This window comes from Carlito syrichta, unplaced genomic scaffold (assembly GCF_000164805.1).
Source record: "Carlito syrichta isolate Samal-C Ts95f unplaced genomic scaffold, Tarsius_syrichta-2.0.1 Scaffold306975, whole genome shotgun sequence".
NCBI classification, from domain to species: domain Eukaryota; kingdom Metazoa; phylum Chordata; class Mammalia; order Primates; family Tarsiidae; genus Carlito; species Carlito syrichta.
This window is the reverse complement of record NW_007251071.1, coordinates 717,682-731,712: the sequence shown is the minus strand read 5'-3', so window position 1 is coordinate 731,712 and position 14,031 is coordinate 717,682. Positions and strand designations below refer to the sequence as shown.

The following is a 14,031-nucleotide window of genomic DNA, read 5'->3' as shown; positions in this document are numbered from 1 at the left end:
ATTATTTAAAGAAATTTTTCACTATTAAGGGAGAGAATCACAATTAATTGCAGGCAAATGCCTAAAATAAAGGATTTTATGCTGGGTGTGGTGGCTTATGCCTATAATCTCAGCACTTTGGGAGGCTGAGGTAGGAGGATTGCTTGAGCCCATGAATTCAAGACCAGTCTAGGCAACATAGTGAGACCTTGTCTCTTCAACAAACAAATGAGCAAACAAAAAAACAAAAAAAACTAGCCAGGCATGGTGATATGTGCCTATAGTTCCAGCTACTTGAGAGGCTGAGATAGGAGAATCGTTTGAGCCCTGAAGTTTGAGGCTGCAGTGAGCCATGATTGTGCCATTGCACTTCAGCCTAGGCAATAAGATAAAATAAATAAAATAAGATAAAAGGGTTTTAAAGAACATAACTACTAAAGTAAAACCTAGTCAAAGAAAAAATGGTTTTACATCCTATAGCAAAATAAGAAAAATGCAAAAAAAGTAAAAATAAACAAAGAAATACATGAAACCAAATTGATTGCATCATATTGATGTGCCTTAGTAGGTACTAGTTTTTAGTCTTTCGGAATGTGCTTTATGTTCCTGCTGCTGTGAACATTTGGTTTCTCATAGAGAGCCGCATACCTGCAAAAATAATAATAATGTCTGCTAATCCAGCACTTCCACAAACAGCATGTGTGTTTTTGTTACCGATTTTGAGGCAGTCAATCAAAGTCTGGGGAAATCAAATGTAATTTTCTTACAAGTGACACAGGAGTCTTTATTGACCTATCTGTTCAATCACAATACTTCACTTCCATACATGCTACCTTCTGTTTCAAAAGCTAGAATGCCCTGCCAGTAATTAACAACCTGCCGTCAGGAAAGAACAACTCTCCTCATTTTGCACGGCTGACTTGTCTCCTAATAAACTAGGACTAGTGGTCAAGGAGTTAAGATATTCATGATAAATGACTTTCACAATTAACAAATGTTTCTGTTTAGCCTGGAAATCAGCCTATTTATATATCTGTTGATGACAAGGGACACAATCCCTAAGTAATTAGAGATACCACGCTGTTGATTTTCTTAACTAAATAATAAGGACACTGAATACACTAGCGTGACAGCAAATAAAAAATCCCTGGCACTTGCCAGAATTGGCTTACTCTGTCAACTCAGATGTCACTTCTTCAAAGAGGCCTTCCCTGACAAGCCTTATATCATTCCTTAGACACCTTTTCATGACCTCAGGGTCATGCCCCTGTCTCTGACATTGTGCTATTTTAGTCTATTTATACTTTATCACTTCTGCCTTGCCTTCTAAAAATCACTTGTGTGCTGCCTGTCTCCCAGACTAAAATGTAAGCTCCATGCAGGCAGCCTTGTGGAGCCTCTGTCTCCTTCTCCATTGTATTCCTACAGCCTAGTGCAGTGCCCAGCACATAAAGAACACCCAAATAATGGTGGAATCATTACAAAAGAAACCTAAACTCAAGGTAATAACTTGCTTAGCTTTTGGGATGAAATGATAAAAGCTGTAAAGAGGGATTCCATCTAATGCCTGGTGGAAGTTGTCTTCCAGACTTCCTGGATAGAAGATAATCACTTAGATGCACAAAATATAGATTGTCTAGATTCACTTTTATTTGTTTGTTTCATAGTAAAAAAAAAATAGCATTTAGAGAGACTAAAATTTGCTTACAAAGCAAGTTAATCAACAGACACAGGATTAAAACCACGGTCTTTTGACTTTTAGATTATTACTTTTATATTTATTAATCTTTTAAGCTTAAAAAGTACTGAATATTCAGGAAAACAAAAACAAAACAACAGAATCTAGGTGCTTCGCTACATCGTTCCTCAGAGAATGAGAAATGAAAAGTGAGGAAGAGGAGGAAGAAATGAGGAGAGGCAAGATGGGGAAAGGCATCAGGGGAGAAAGGAAGAGGGAGAAAAGGAAAGGGATGCAAGACACCCCCAAAAAGTGCCTACTGGAGTGAGGACAAGGGGCGCCGGCCATTTCGGTCTAGAGGAACTCAGAGAGAAAACTTCTGGTAGGAAAATGTGGAGAAATTCTTGGAAATTCTTGGAGACATTGAGCAGGAGACAAAGAGAAGAGCCGCCTTGTGGAGAGTAAGAGCTTCAGTGCCTGCTGGCTCCCTAGGGACGACAGGAGTGACTACCTCTGTGATGTTGAGCAAGCACTGGGCCTCCGTTTCCTCAACTGCAAAATGGACACGACAATAACACTCCCTTCCCAACAGGACTGCTGTGAGATTGAATGATATTGTACATTTCAGTTCTGAGCGTCATGCCTGGTTCATACGTGCCAGTTTTCAACATTGTCATCATCCTCTGTTATTCAGTGAGCCACAAGGGCAGATTTTCAGATCCTGGGAACATATTATTATATTTCAAAATTTGCATGTGCATATAAAATTTTCATTTTCGGACAATTTTTCAGCCAGATGGCCAAATCTCCTACATCTGCAGGGCTACAGCTGGAGCAGTTTCCTCAGGAGTCCTACGAAAATCTTTACATCTCGGTATAATCAATGAGTAATAAGAGCAATTTCCAGAGTGAAGAAAAATTATACAAAATGATCAATGTAAAAAGTCAAGGACGAGTAAAATAAACTTAAATAGGTTTAAGTATGCTTACAATTTAAAGAGAGGAAAAGAGCAGCATAATATAAAAATACCCAGATGCTCATGCCTGTAATCCTAGCACTTTGAGAGACCGAGGCAGGAATATTGCTTGAGTCCAGGAGTTCAAGACTAGTCTGAGCAACATAGAGAGCCCTCATCACAACAAAAATTTTAAAATAAAGTAAAAGATACCCAAACTGTTTGATAATTTCCTCTGAAAATCAGTAATGTCGGAAACTAGACCTGAAAGAATACCAGCAACTTTGAAATGAAGTTATGCCAATATCAGTCTCTGCTCTGTAGGTCATATAAGTGGCATGGGTAATTTTCTAGTTGAATGTTCTAAAGGATTCACTTACCCTCACAAAACCAGAAACGAATCAAATTCAAACTACTTGTTAAGTTCAGATAGGCATCAACTGACACATAGGGGGTTGTGGAATTCACTTGCTTTTTTGCAAGATTCAGCTTTTAATGTTATGTGTTTTTCAAATCCAGTATGATTTTCTAATCCAGTATAACCAATGTTAGAACAAGATTCCATCAGACAAGGAATCGATGCTCCAGGGGGTAGAAATGGAGAGCTTCCACCCAGTAAACTTGGATGGAAACAATGCAAGAATAATCCTCAAGTTTATTTTGAAGACTCTTCCCATCTACTTCATCTATTAATTTCAGAGGCATTTTAAAATAGTATTAATACTTTAAATTCTCTGAGGTATCATTCTTAATACAAAAAGTGGAATCATCCTTAATACAAAACTGAACCTCCTCCTAAAAAGTTATAATACTAACTCAAGTTATCTTGCAAGGTATTCCTATTGTGAGCATTCTAACTCAAAACATCTAGAATTTAAAATTGAAATGACATAAATAAGAATTTTAAACAAGATAATCTCTTATACTAAGTCAGGAGCAAAAAACCTACTCCAGAGAAAATACAATAGCAATGAGATTGACTACTTTATGTGTTCAAGAGTATTATATCTATCCTATATGGTTATAGAGCACAGCAGATATCCACTACCAGTACAATGAATGTGTCAAGACATTTTTAAATGATTGCATTTTAAAAAGGGACAAAGTCAAACACAAGCATCTATCAAACACACACTTAGCAGTAGAATATTATTTATTTCTCTAAAAGCAGCACAGTGAAATGCTTTCCAGATCAAAATCTTTCAAGAATGTTTTCAAATATTATTTTAGACAAACTGGAAAGGATTTCAAATTAAATTAGTGTGCATTTCATTAAAACACAAAGCAATCTTTCCATTACTTTTGCCCCTCCCCCAACTTCCTCCTAAACTGCCACTAGGGGTCAGTCTGAAGACATGGTTCCTCTCATTTTCAGAGGGGAAAAAGGAAACTGGAAAATTGTGAACAACCCTATGCAACAAAGACAGTAACTGTACAACTTTAGCATTACTAAGTGAAACCTACACATCAAGTCTGTAACATGAGCTTGTATTTTTTTATTAAACTACATTTTAATTTTTTAAAGTACTATAAATTATTTCTATGGCCAATGTTTCTTTTATAAAAAAGTATTCTCTAAGTGACAAGATTGCGCACCTTGAGTCTGTGAATATTGACCAAAGAGTATAATCTAGATGTTAAATTTTATTTTTCAAAGGATGACAGTTCACATGTCTAGCCATCTCATCTCTCTCCGTAGAGGGATGTAGAGGAAGAAATTTGCCCATTTCAACAGAGGAGTTTGTGTGTGTGTTTTTTTCAACTTTAAGAGAAGAGGTTTCTTCACCTTCAAAAATGACTGTCATGATTCACTGAACTACAGCCTTCATTCCACAATAAAATATAGGCAATTCAAGAAATAAGCAGTGACCTAAAAGCTACAGGATAAAAGAAATGTATTACAATACATATACAAATACATTACCTTCCTGCCAACTTTATTTAATGGGATAAAAAATTTTTTAAGAGGCTGAAAATGCTTTCTATATACGCTAGGGAGATTTTAACTGTTCAAGGAATCACTTAGATCATGCCCCTCCCTGGCAATATTGAAATGACTAATGGGGACTTTGGTCACCATGGATAGATACAAAGTTCCGTATGTGGCAAATTACATGGCTTTCTTGGGCATGATACTCCATTGCAGTAGTTACTAAAATTAGTCAATGTTTTATTGTTATGTTACCGGCAATATAAAATGGCTGGTGATCCATATATAATAAGGTAATTCAAAGATTTCCAAAATACTCAAATGGATATCCATATAATTTGGGGGCATTTCATCTTTCTGGAGTTCTTTTGGGGTACACTCCCCTTTCATTGCATCATTTCCCTTGTGTAGTCCTGACCACAGGTCACATAATAGCAAGGCAGTCCCTAGGGAAGAACTCTTTGTCTCTAGTATTGTGGAATCTGGCAGTGGGCCAGCAATCAATCGATTTTTTTTTTAAGTCACCACTATAGGTGCTACCATTTGTAACTTTCTTGGGTCACTGCTGGTCTGGGAAATCAAGAAGGGGTACAAAAAAATAAAACATACAAAACAAAGAAATAGATATAAAAGGATCTCTAAGATTTAGAAAAATCACCCAGTTCTTCATGGAGATAACGCAGAATGAGTATGAAGCATTAAGGTTAGCATGATCTATGTGTAAACAACAGAGACTTGATCAAGTATTTACCATAGTGAAACCACAGTTCTCACTTATCTATAGGTATTAACATAATCATAGTTATTACTTTTTATATTTTTATTGTATTCACTGCATTTTATTTCCTAAAATAATTGCATATTTTGTAAAAACATCTAGCCAATGTTTATACTAATTTTTTAGTCCTTTCATAGTTTATCAATAGTCACATTTAGTTAGCACTGTCAAAAGGAAATGAAAAACACTGACCCTTGTTTATTCTTGGAATGACTTAAACTCTAATTCTGATCAGATCCAACAGATGGCAGTGATGTTATAAATTAATAGTTTAAAATATTCTTATAATATGTAGGATCTCTTCCTCAGAAGAATGGCAACCTGGAATAATTTTTTTCAGTACTTGCCTAAATAATTTAGAGTTTTGATATGATTAATTGCATAGAAGCATACAGGGTAAATATGACATGAAATTTGCTGAAAATATTTCAAAAATTAACAGCTTTCTCATTTCCAAAAAGTATTACAAATTGAGAATTGTCAAAGAGAGCAGAAGGATATCAAGAAGGGATCTGTGTCTAAATTAACTAAATGGATTATATTTTATATAAAATTAATTATTCCTTCTTGGTTTCCATTTTAATCTATTCCTTTATATGGGCCTTGTTTTAGCCTTCTCACTTTTTATTATTACTATTATTCACTTAATATAATTTTATTTTTCTTTCTAATTCTTTTGCTTCTAATAAGTGGATCTGGCTGTTCTCTTCTACTTTGACTTCCCATGTTGTGTTTTTTTGTTCTGAGTCGGGGTCTTACTCTGTTATCCAGGCTACAGTGCAGTGGCACAATCAATTACCGCTCACCACAGCCTATACCTGCAGGGTTCAGGCAATCCTTCTGCCTCAGCCTCCTGAGTAGTCGGGATTATAGGTACACATCACCACACTTGACTAATTTTTTTTTTTTTTTTTTTTTTGGTAGAGATGAAGTCTCACTGTGTTGTCCAGGCTGGTCTCCAACTCCTGGGCTCAAGTAATCCTACCTCAGCCTCCCAAATTGCTGAAATTACAGGTGTGAGCCACCACTCCTGGCCTTCAAACCGTTGTTTTTATTCTTATTCACTGCCTTTTCATATTTTTGCCTATTTTAAGTAAGGTTTATTCTGCAGATAATAGAGAAGAAAAAGTATTAACATAAGGCTCTTACAGGTATGCCTTCACTGTTGTTTTGGTGATTCAAAACAAACAAAACAATTTTGCCGTTTACTTTCTGTTTTAAGTAGTGGGAATTGGTTGATGTCACATAGACTTTGTTTTCCTCACAGTTTTTTTTACTTTTGGTTGTATTTTTGATGTAAGCCTATTTTCCCCCGAATACTTACTATGAGATGGCTACTGTTCTAGATGCTTGGGGTGTCAGTGAATTAAATAGACAAAGGTTCCTTTCTGCATGGATGCTGGTGGGATGGGGACAAAAATAAATAATAGATGATAACTGTAATGGGAGAACTATATAGTATGTTATAAAATAATAAGTATGTGAAAAGGGAAGCAAGGAAGGAGTGGTAAGAATATATATGCATGGGGTGCAATTCTAAACAGTGTTGTAAAGATAAGTCACTTGCCAAGGTGACACTGAAACAGAGACTTGGGGGGTCCTTCTGGGTAAAAACATTGCAGGCAAGAGGGTGGTCACTACAAAAGCCCTAAGCTAAATATTCCTGAAAGTTGATGATACTTCCAGAATATATTTTGTGGCCTATTTTACTCATCATCGTTTTACTCCACAACATTAGCTTATTTGTAAGTAAAAGGATTTGTGTTTGTTAATAATTTTTAAACTACCATCTCCACTTATCAATAACTCAAATGCCTAGAAACTTCCCATACCCAGAACATACATGAGATTCAAGGCATGGGAGGAGAGAAAGAAAGAAATGGCCCTTGAGAAGCCAAAAATATGTACTCAGAGAGAAGAGGCTTCAGGCCCTCCTTCTGTTTTTTGTATAAAATTTGATAAAGCGCCAAGCTTTTAACAGACACAAAGTATGGGATGTGAAAGGAACTTTGGGAGGAAGTTAGAGCTTTGTTCATCAGACACACAGACAGCACTGAGAACTCGTAAACTGACACTTCCTAGGAGTTTACTAAGGAGTCAACAAAATGCATCAAAGCCCAAGGGAACTGCCACCCAGAAGCTATGCTCAGTTGAGGGGGCAAGTACCCCACCTTCCCTAAGGGCCCTGAGAACACCATCCAGGAGCATATGACAGACACTCAAAATGATAACCATACTCCTCCCTAACCAAAGTGTAATAACAGTGTGATCAGCTCAGAAGATTGAGAGGGAAAGATCTGGGGAGACTTTAAGTTTAATTCAAAACTTTTTAAAAGTTCTGTTGATTAAAGAAGTAAATTTTTTAATATCCAGAAAGCCTGAGTACCTAGGAAGCCTCATTCATAAGAAATCCGAATATGCATGATCTTTTGGCAACAATTAAGGTGATAATCAAAGTACTTTAATAAATTTGAGAATCTTCCACAAAGGGGTATGGGTGGCCTGGCTATTTATCTATCATTGCTCCTAAAATTGCTCATCATTGTACTATTTTATTACATTTGAGTGTGTTTTTTTATTGTGAGAAAGTAAGATATGTGAAAATCTGAAATCAGCTATATTAGATGATAAAATTCACAAATAGATTATAAAATTCTTTTAGATTATAAAAATATTTGAATAAAAAAGCATTAGTCAGTTTTACAAAAAGAGTCACCCCAGAATATGTTTCCACTTACCGGGTTCATTGTTTTCTCCATTTAGAAAATTTTTATTTACCCACAACTTTCCAGACAAAAATCTATTACATAAAGGAAATTGCACCAACATTGTATGTTTACCATAGCAACTCTAATGATTACTCAATGCAGGAAATGAGCCTCCAACTCCAGAAGATGCCCTAAGTTCAAGAATTAGAAATTCGTTTTAGGTATATCAAGATATGAGTGTAGGAGAAGGATTACATTTTAGCATACACAAAAATTAGTACTCGAAGTGCGTGGGTGCATTTTTTAAAAATTAGGCTCGCCATTATCAGATGTCCAAGCACACCTTTAGCCCTAGGTTTTGCCTCCTTCCCTACAACTTACATGTGACAAGAAAAGCAATTAGAAAACTCTGATCCCAACCACCCCAGCAGCAAAGCCATGATTCTTGCGAGGTGAGATGATCAAATGAACTGCTTCTAAAAAGTAAAGTTGGAAACACCAATGCTGAGTTTAAGCTAACAATTTTTTAGAGACTATCTGAGTAAGAAATATGTTTTTAATTAAAAATAAGCAATCTATTTGTTGTTCTGTTGTGTTAGGTGTTCGTAATTAATACCCTAGGTGGCTTCCTAGAAGAATTGACAGTGTAACTTATTTGTGCTCATTCCTTCAGGTTGACCGTAGAATCTTTTTCAACTCCAGTCTTCACCATTTAGCACAAATATGTCAAATCTGACTCCATACCCTCCTCAAAAACGTATACTTTCAATATTTTTTAGCTCAGATATAAAATTATATAGACCTCAAAGAATATCCAGAAAACCACTATCTTCGTGTCCCATTTCTCATACCAAATACAACAAACCAACCAACCAAAAAACCCAGAATAGAAAGTACATAAAAGGTTAAATAAATAACTACGATTAAAATTTTACAAGTATAAAATTAAGTTACAAAAATTAAGTTGTATTAGAGAAGTCAGGTATCATTTAATCCTAACTGACCTTTCTTATGTCAACAAAATGGAACTGTAGAGTCAGATGACAAAAATCTGTAAAATACATAATTAAATTGATAGATAAAAATCTAAAGGCAGCCCCTTTTAGAACAACTTACCATCCTAGTTTTCTATGATTATATATAAAATTGTGAAATGATATATCAGCCAGGCAATCTCACATCAAATCAAGTTGGCTCTGGAGGCCTATTCTAGATACTATGTAATTCTAAATGGACTGGAGATAGAAGTGGTTTAGTGTCACTGATAAGATTTTTTGCACTGTGTGACCATACTGGAAAAAACCACTGAATATGTTATTTTCAAGTTGCTATTTATTGTGACTCAATATTCCAGAAATTTGTGTGCTGTCATAGAGGTCATGATGACCCTCAATTTAGGAAATTACGATGTCAAAAATTGTGCTATTAAAGGAGCACAGTTTTCTTTTGATGTTTATCATTTCTGCTATGTTTTTATTGGGCGTTGTTAGACTTTTTAGTCATTCCATTAAGGTCTTAAAAGATATTGTGTGGGAATAGAGAAAAAGAAAGAAAGGCTAAGAAGTAGATTAAGTATGTGATGGGGGTGGAGAAGAATTTGTTTCAAATTAGAAAAGGGTAATTTTAGCCGGGTTCGGTGGCTCAGCCTGTAATCTCAGCACTTTGGGAGGCTGAGGTGAGTGGATTGCCTGAGCCCGCGGGTTCGAGACTCGCCTGAGCAACTTGGCGAGACCTCATCTCTACATAAACCAAAAATTAGCCGGGTGTGGTAGCACACGCCTGTAGTTCCAGCTACTTGGAAGGCTGAGGTGGAAGGATCGCCGGAGCCCAGCAAGTCGAGGCTGCAGTGGCCGGGAGCGGCCACTGCACTCCAGTCTGGGTGACAGAGTGAGACTCCAACTCAAAAAAAAAAAGAAAAGGGTAATTTTAGCCACGATGTCACAATGCAATCATAAATGAAAGCTAACTAACATACCAGATGAGATGTAAAGAGGGCAAATAATTATTTTTGTTTATGAAAGTTGCCTCAAGAAATTCTTACTATTTTATGTCAATCATATCTTCTGTAGAGGAACTTTGGAGTCCAACAGAGGGTTAATAAATATGTGTACCCAAGAAAATTAAGTAAGCTTGAAAAGTCTCCGTTTCCTCAACTGCTGACAGATTATTTTAAAAGTTAATTTTTTTGCTTTTTTTGAGTCAGGGTCTCATTCTGTCACCCAGACTGGAGTATGATGGCACAATTACAACTCACCACAGCCTTGACTTCCTGGGCTTGGGTGATCCTTCTGCCTTAGCCTCTTGAGTAGTTGGAACTACAGGTGCATGCCACCATGCAAGGATAGTTTTTTTTATTTTATGTAGAGACAAAGTCTCGCTATGCTACCCAGGTTGGTCTCAAATTCCTGGGCACAGGCTATTCTTCCACCTCAGCCTCCCAAAGTGCTGGGATTGCAAGTATGAACCATGGCACCTGGCCTATTTAAGTAATTAATTTCTCAGTGAATATAAATCACATACCAAAGTGCTTGGGATACAGAGAGCATTCTTATCCCTAACTTTTCTTCATAGTATTTTCCCATAATATGTTGCTTGTAATTGACTTTTTTAAATGTTTCTAAGTTTATCTAATGTGTATACCCTTTCAAAATTGATATTTTAAAATTTTTTCTAGAGTTACCATATGCTTATTTAATATTGTCTTCAATATTTCCAGCATTATCCAGTTTTATTTTACAAGAAACTTCTATAAGAGTTCACCTGTTGCCTGAATCAAATGACCTGCACATTTTTCCAGCAAACTCAGAAACAATCAAGATTTTGTAATATCTTGGGAAAACAGGTCAATCTGATGACTCTACTTTCATAAGGATTCCTGAAGAATAACCCAAGGCAGACCATCTGAAAAAATAAGTAAACCATCTTGAAAGCCAAAATATTAAGATGAAACATCTTGAACCGGAAATCATTCCACAACAAGTCAGTGCTGAGTGAGGCTTTTCAAACTTACTTTGCATTAGCAGGATTGCAAGTGGTCAAGTTGGCCAGGGCTAGAGCTGCCGCCTCCCTTACCTCTTCGTTGTCACTTTTTAACAACTGAATTAACTGGGGAATCCCTACAGAAGAAGAAAGGTAAAATGTAATTCCTTAAAACGCTCAAGTTCACTAAAATATGATAACCTAAAAATATCCAAAATAGTTGTTTCCAGTTAGCTTACCCTGATTATTGAAAAAATCTTTGCTGCCTGAATTCTCACTCATTGCGGAAATAGCTTGGGAAGCAGCAATTTTAGTACCATCATTTTCAGACCCCAAAAGGGCTACGAGGCACCTTTCAACCTCTTGTTCGTGAAAAAGTTTCCTATTTTCAGCTTTCATAAGCCAAAAGGAAAAAACAAATCAGAATTTTAATGCAAAACTATGTAAGTATAGCTTCCCACCCATCCAAAGTATAATAGGCATTCCAAGTATTCACCAGCTTTAGTACCAGAGTCTAAACTAAACAAAATATATACCTATTTATTTGACTACTTTTAGAACACAGATTATGCAAAATCTGTCATGGATGTTGATTTTTCTCATTTCTTTATATGACATCAATACTATGGCAGAAAAAAGTTCTATCATAAAAAAGAGGCAAGTCTTCAGGTTTAGCAAGCACTAATTTAACACCAGTCCTATGTCTGGCCTGCTGTTCAGTGTTATCACAGGCTATCTTGTCACTGAAAACAAAAACCGGTTTATTTAATAGTTATTTTATTTTTCTTTTGCATTCGGGGGCACAAGTGTATGTTTGTTATATAGACATATTGCATACTGGTAGGGGCTGGGATTCGAGTGCCTCCTTTCCCAGATAGTGAACACTGTTCCTAATAGGTAACTCCTATACCCTCATCTCCGTCCCTGCCTACCGCTTCTTACTGTCCCCGGTGTCTATTATTTCCCTCTTGTGGACAGTTAGCTCCCAAATATAAGTGAAAACATGAACGATTTGGGTTTCTGTTTCTGAGTTCGTTTGCTTAGGATGATGTTCTCCAGCTCTTCATTTGATGGTTATTTTACTTGTTGTCTATAATGAGGTTTATGTATTTTTATTTTATTTTATTTTTATTTGAATAGCTTTGGGGGGGTACAAATAGTTTCTGTTTACATGGTAGCATTGTATAGTGGTGAAGAAATCTGGGTTTTAAGAGTACCCACTACTCCCACCTTGTGCACATTGTACCCGATAGGTGATTTTTTTAAATGGTCATTTTAATCACAAATCAGTATATATTTGAAGAATACCTAAAATGTGCAAGTTGGTGAGCTGGATGCTTAAGACTTCAGGAGAAGAGCAGAGGAGAGGAAAAAATAAAAGTGAGTACTAAAGTATGATCCTGAGTCTCAAGGAATTTATAGTCTTATTTCAAAAAATCATGATCCTTTTTACCCTAAATAAGTAGCAAAAATTAAAACACCTATTTAGTTAATTAAATGAAATCATGACTCTAAGTATATACCAGGTATTCAACCCACTTAAAGCATTACATTTGAAACCAACGTATTTTTTTTTAATGTTTAAAAAATATATTTTGTTTTAAATTGTGGTGTGCAATTCAGAGTTAGGTATACAAATATTCATTGTGCAGGTACCCTTGTTGATGAGGTGTGCCCCTCCTCCTCAGACAGATCTCGACTACTGTCAATCCCACCTCCCCGTCCCCCTCTCCCCCATAGTTTCCCGCTACTGTCAACCCTCCTGTTATAGTATTACAATAGTTGTTCAAGGTCCACTTATGAGTGAGAACATGTGATACTCAGATCTTTGTTTCTGTGAAAGATCACTTAGTACTATAAACTCTAATTCTACCCAGGTTGCTGCGAATTTCATGATTTTGTTCTTCTTTATGGTTGCATAATATTCCATTGTGTAACTGTACTACATTTTAAAAATCCAGTCTATGTTTTTGATGACATAAAATTTTCTGTCATTTGCATTTTTTCACTTCCCAGTAGAACCAATTATTATTAAGTGCTTCCTTATGTTGAGCAGAAAGCAGTTTTCCTGTAACTTTCACTTGCTAGCTCTATTACCGCCCTTTGGGACCAAACAAAACCAGTAAAACCCCTTCTTTTTACATCTGCTTATCCAAAATTCGAAAGACAGTAGCCCTACTCATTTCCCTACTCCATGAAGAAGTTTTGTTTTCTAGGGTACATGTCCTTAGATTCCCTTATTTTTCATAAGCCTTGGGGTTTGGAATCCCAGAGGGTATGTTGGTCTCTTCTCTCTAGTTATACTACACATTGTTAATGTTTCTCTCCATGTTCAAATTTGGCTGGTACAATTGATAATGATGTGGGTCTGTTATACCCTTCTAGGATCTTACTTACATTATTAAAGTCAAAATTTCTAGGAACCCAAATGTGTGTATGGATGTGAGTGTATAATGCGTGCATGTTTGAAAATGACAGATTATAAGAACCCATAAAATTCAGATCAAGGACTTGAAGGAAAGAATCACTTTCCTGTGATTCCAAAGTCAAGCAGGTACAGTACTACATGGTGGTATTATGTTTGACATCAGACATGGCCTAACAGGGGAGAAGAATATGCTTCAATAGTTAGATGATTATGTTAATACAAACTGGGATTTATTATTATGTTTGTCTCTTTCTTTTTTTTATGGTGACAAATATTTTACCTTGAAGAATTTTTTTCAACTGTCTTTACAGAAAGATTATCATGATATCAAGAAAATTTAGCCCTGTTTATAATATTAAATCTACCCCCAGAAAATTAAGAGAATAGGAAGTTAAAATAATATGGTTCTATCTCTTCAAAAGTCAAATTTCGAAGGTCTTTTCAGATCTGATACTTTGATTGTTTTCTTTATTTTTTAAACATATTTTGTATTTTATAATTGTGGGGTACAGTTAAGGGTTAGGTATACAAATATGCATCGTTCAGGTACCCTTGTTGATAAGGGGTGTCTCCCCATCCCCAGACAGATATTGAC

The 14,031-nt window shown here is 36.0% G+C and overlaps 1 protein-coding gene across 2 annotated transcripts in view; it reads right to left on the bottom strand.

Moving 5' to 3' along the window:
* The window catches only part of ARMC3 (armadillo repeat containing 3), a 94,841-nt gene that overhangs the window by 38,167 nt on the left and 42,643 nt on the right, over positions 1–14,031 (bottom strand). For both annotated transcript variants that reach the window (XM_008063641.1, XM_008063640.2), the window contains exons 8-9: positions 11,248–11,400; positions 11,040–11,145 (exon numbers count right to left, since the gene is read on the bottom strand). In XM_008063641.1, the coding sequence (XP_008061832.1) occupies positions 11,040–11,145; positions 11,248–11,400 (259 nt within the window). The remainder of the gene's footprint in view (positions 1–11,039; positions 11,146–11,247; positions 11,401–14,031) is intronic.